General features: G+C 33.6%; 1 protein-coding gene across 1 annotated transcript in view; it reads right to left on the bottom strand.

Moving 5' to 3' along the window:
- The window catches only part of LOC110322572 (solute carrier organic anion transporter family member 6A1-like), an 81,306-nt gene that overhangs the window by 40,681 nt on the left and 35,549 nt on the right, over positions 1-5,076 (bottom strand). The window contains exon 8 of the mRNA XM_021199270.1: positions 4,619-4,814. Coding sequence (XP_021054929.1) covers positions 4,619-4,814 — 196 coding nt within the window. The remainder of the gene's footprint in view (positions 1-4,618; positions 4,815-5,076) is intronic.

Genomic DNA, 5,076 nt, shown 5'->3' on the forward strand with positions numbered 1-5,076 from the left:
TTCTTTCCTTCCTTCTTGTGGGAAGTGGGTGTGGCCACAGCTGTGGCTACGTGAGCCAAGGCAGAGTCCTGGCTCACTGCCAAGCCCTGTGATTCCCTGCTTGTTTATCAAAAACCTGATTATGCGCACCTGAATGATCACGCACACCTAAGTGATCACGCACACCTGAATGAGCATGTGCTGCACACCTGAGTGATCATGCGCTGTCTGCCTGATGCATAGCATCATACAGCATGGTATTGAGTCACTGGCATATCAACGTGCACCCTGTCTGTGTGGTGCATGGCTCATGTGCTAAATGCTGACTGGATGATAGAAGTGTGATGAGAGACGAGTGCAGAGGGTGGATAAATTGTGTGATTCCCCAGAACCGTATGTGCAGGTGTGCAGCAGAAGCTAGGGAATAGGGAATAGAGCTGAAGCAGAAGCTAAGGGATAATAGGGCAGAAGCTGAAAGAGAATAAAGGAAGCTGCAGCAGGAAGCTGCGGAAGCTGCTCAAACCCTGCCTTGGTGTACGTGTTGTCTTTCTCTCCTTTCTTTCCTTTATTTCTTTTCTTTTTCTTCCTTTCTTCTTTCTTTCTTCTTTCTTTCTTTCTTTCTTTCTTTCTTTCTTTCTTTCTTTCTTTCTTTCTTCTCTCTTCTTCCTCTGCCTCCTTCTCTTCTTCCCTTTCTCTGCCCTTCTGTTTCTTTTTCTCTTCCTTCCTTCTACCTTTCTTCCCTCTATTTTCCTCTGTTTTTCCCTGTGTGACAGACCAACATAATCTCACTATATAGCCAAGGCTGACCTCCAAGTCATGGCAGTCCCTCCATCTCCCTTATGTTTCCCATGTTCTATGGAACATTTTTTTTCACCTCAGAAACTAACAGATGTTGAATTTTATCAAGTTGTATTTTTTGTCCACTTCAAGAACTTCCATTTCATTTTTAGCTTGTTTAGTATGATATATCTCTTGATTCTTATCTCTTAATCTGATTTTCCTGATGATTCTTGGCTGGTTATATATACATATATGTATATACATAGCCCATATATATATATATATATATATATATATATATACATATATATGAATAAATTCATTAAATATTCAATTCTGAGATTAAATTTTGGCATTTTTATCACCATAAACATTTTTCATTAATTTGTATTTTGAAATACTCAAAGTTCTCTTTGCTGCCTACTTAAAAATATGTTATTAACCATGATTATATTATCATATTATACATATTAAGAGTCATTTCTCATATACAAATGCCTCCATTAAGATACTGAGCATTTTTTTCTTCAGTCACTTATCATTCTCACAATTATCCAGTCTTTGGTAGCCACAATTTCACTGGGTCTTTTAGTTTATTGAACAGGGTTTTATGATTTTATTTATCTTTTCTTTTTTATTGGATTTTTTTTAAATTTACATTTCAAATGTTATCCCCTTCCTGGTTTCTTTCCCTCCTGGAAACACCCTATTACATCCTCCTGCTCCCTGCTTCTATGAGGGTGTCCTCTACCCATTCACCCACCTACTCCCACCTCCCCGCCCTTGATTCCCCTATACTGGGGCATCTATCGAGCCTTCATAGGACCAAGGACCCCTCCTTTCATTGATGCATGACAAGTCCATCCTCTGCTACATATGCAGCTGGAGGGATGTGTATTCCTTTGTTGATGGCTTAGTCCCTGGGAGTTCTGTGGGGTCTGGTTGGTTGATATTGTTATTCTTCCTATGGGGTTGCAAACACCTTCAACTCCTTCAGTTTCTTCTTTAACTCCTCTACTAAGGACCCTGCACTCAGTCCAATGGTTGGCTGCAAACATCTGCCTCTGTATTTGTAAGGCTCTGGCAAGGCCTCTCAGGAGACAGCCATATCAGGATTCTGTCAGCATGTACTTCTTGGCATCCACAATAGTGTCTGGGTTTGGTAACTGTATATGGTATGAATCCTTAGGTGGGACAGTCTCTGGGTGCCCTTTCCTTTTTAAAAATTTAGTGTAGGTTGACCTTGAACTTCCTGTTTAATTAAAACTTTCACTGCAGTAAAAGTTCTTTGGTCAAATTTATTCATGAGAATTATGTCATTTGCTTTTTGGAAGTGCAACTAAAATAATATTTTTCATAATTATCATATGGTTAATTCAACATAACTGCATTTAATCCTTTCCATCCAGTCCTTTGAGACTTTATGGTGTCTGCTGTAATGGCTTTCTTTGATCTCTAATTTTACTAACTTCATTTTCTCTGATTTTCTAGTTTAGTTGAAGGACAGGAAGTTATTTATTTATTTTTCAAAGAATCCTGTTGCATTACACTAGTTTTGAGGGATCTGGAGAAATGGCTCAGGAATTAAGAGCACTTGTTGCTTTTCTTTCTAGAGAACCAAAGTTTAGTGTTTTGGGACCAAGTATTCCTGTATTTTATGGAATTACAGTATGCCTATAGTTCCAGGTCTTTTGAGTCTGACACCTTCTTCTGGCTATAGGCACCCACACATTCATCTACTCATGCATACACATAAATAAAATAAAGATTCTACAAATAATACTCCTTTCTGTATTTTTAATTTTCTGGTACATCTTTTTTTTTTTTTCATTTCTACTAATTAGTTACTGTTGAGAAAGTAACTGGTTCCGAATAATGAAAGCAAAACAAAGCAAAAACCTATAGGTCACAGGACCTAGAGCAGCTTCCATGATACTGATTTAGGCCACCTTGCTCACAGGTATCTAAATCAATCTCTTCAAACTACTGGTGTGAAAATTTGTTCCTCATACCAGTAGCATCACCAATTGCCTGTAAACTTAAAATTCTCAGTTTTGTCATATTAGAAATTGCAGGATGGGAGCCAGCAATCTATAACCTACATGTCTCATAGGAGGTTGCTATTAAAGTTGAGAAAAAAATAGTGTTTTAAAAATGTAATAAATTGTGAAATGTGGTAAGCAGAACATAATTCAACAGTCAAGTTTCTTATGTCACGACAAGTTTTATTGTACATCTATTGATCTCTTGCTTACTGGAAAATTATGTAAAGATGTATCAAATTATGTTTCCAGTTGGATATGTGAATTTCCATGGGATATATTTTTGAAACACTTAACATTTTTATGTTGGAATGTCTATATACATTATGTTTCTAAGTGTGAATAATGTATCTCCTAGCTGTCCTGAATCATGCAAAGATTTTTAGTTAAGACAATACCACCATATTTGTTTGGTTTCACAATAGATTTTTATTTCTTGCATTTGAGTTCTCCAACTTGATTTCATTGACTTCTTATATTATGGAGTATATTTTCAACTCAATACCTTGTGTTTTTGCCATAAACACACACACACACACACACACACACACACACACACATGCACACACATACATGTACATAATGTACATACTATTTGAGGTATATGAAAATCTTTCTTGGGAGAAATGATATATTCTCTTTTAATTAAATGTATTTTAAAATATAATTCCATTTTAATTTTTTGTATTTTAAAATGATAGTCTATGGATTATAAATAGTTTTCAAATGAATTTGTAGAAAAAGCATGTCTATGACATTTAACATTCAAGTATATGAGTGCTTACAATACTATGCTTAGGCATTAATTCAAATGAGTAGGGTTTTATTTTATTTGTAAATGCTTTGTTTACCTTGGATATTTGGGCAACTTATTTGGGCATATTATTTTTTAATTGGCAAACAAATTGATAGAAATTGGATGCTTTTCCATTTATTTTCTGCTGAAGTGAGGGAGCAATTAAATCTTAGTATTTTTGTGTTCAGCAATTTTTCAGGTGACATGACATTAATTATCTAGTTATAGGCTTTCCCAATTTTCATTTTCAAGCATTTCTCCATTGCCTATTATACGTATTTCATCAGATTAACAAAAGTTTTTGCACCGAAAAGGCTTTTAATTTTTATGTTTTTTATAAGCTTACCATTGTTCAGTTATAAATATATCTATTATTACTATGTCTATAGGTTAATCACCTTCCTGTAAGTCCCATGGATGAATTTGTGAAAGAAGTGAAGTTACAGTCATGTTGTATATCCCTTTGGACAGCTCCAGTAGCATTTATTGGATAGTAGTTTGTTATATGCTATTCCATTGTAGTTGAAAGTGCTATTATTCTTTTTTATTATTTCACTTACTTAATACTTTGGATTTAAATGTCATTTATGTTGTATAATATTTAATATTAACTGTTGCCAAGCACTTTGAACTTTGGATATTCAATCTAAAAAGTCCATGTAGATGCTCATAAATTCTTTAAATTTATTGTTTGATGTTTATAAGAAGGTAGACAGATCCATTCAAGAACACAAGGTCAAATCACATTACACATATTCTACATATCCTAGTAACGTCTTGTACTTGCTACATACTCTAACTCAAAGTTCTAGTTTTCCTCATAAATCACTAATAAATGCACGATAAATAAATATATATCTATGTGATGCTTACATTTACTATGAAAAGTAAAACTATATATTATACTTTATTTTCATGTTTAATAATATGAGTTAAATAAATATACAAGTTCACTGGATTACCAGTATGAAAAATATGCCTTGTTATGATTTTAAAATCTAGTATGAAAACTTATATTTACCCTTCATAATTGACACTGATTCCAGCAAATTTCGCTCTTTCACACTTTATAAAAATGTTTGATATAAAAAGCAGAAGTGATACGATAGATGTTATCACTATAAATTTCATTTGGCTTCTACACGACATTTTCAACTTGGAAACAATGAAACCTCCCAGAAAATTGCCAATTGCACTTCCTGGAACTAAAATAATTCCTAAGAAAGGGAAAAGAAAATACTGTTTAGGCATACCTGTGGAGAATATTGAAAAATTATAAATGCCATTTCTTCTACTCAAATACAGATTTTCAAACTAAATACAAAACAAAACAAAAAACCCCCAAACAAAAAAATCTAGAAAATATATTATTTGAATAAATCTAAACTATACACACACACATACACACACAATTTATATATATATATATATATATATATATATATAAATACACACACTATATATATAATACACACTATA

Source organism: Mus pahari, chromosome 5 (genome assembly GCF_900095145.1).
Source record: "Mus pahari chromosome 5, PAHARI_EIJ_v1.1, whole genome shotgun sequence".
Taxonomy (NCBI): Eukaryota; Metazoa; Chordata; class Mammalia; order Rodentia; family Muridae; genus Mus; species Mus pahari.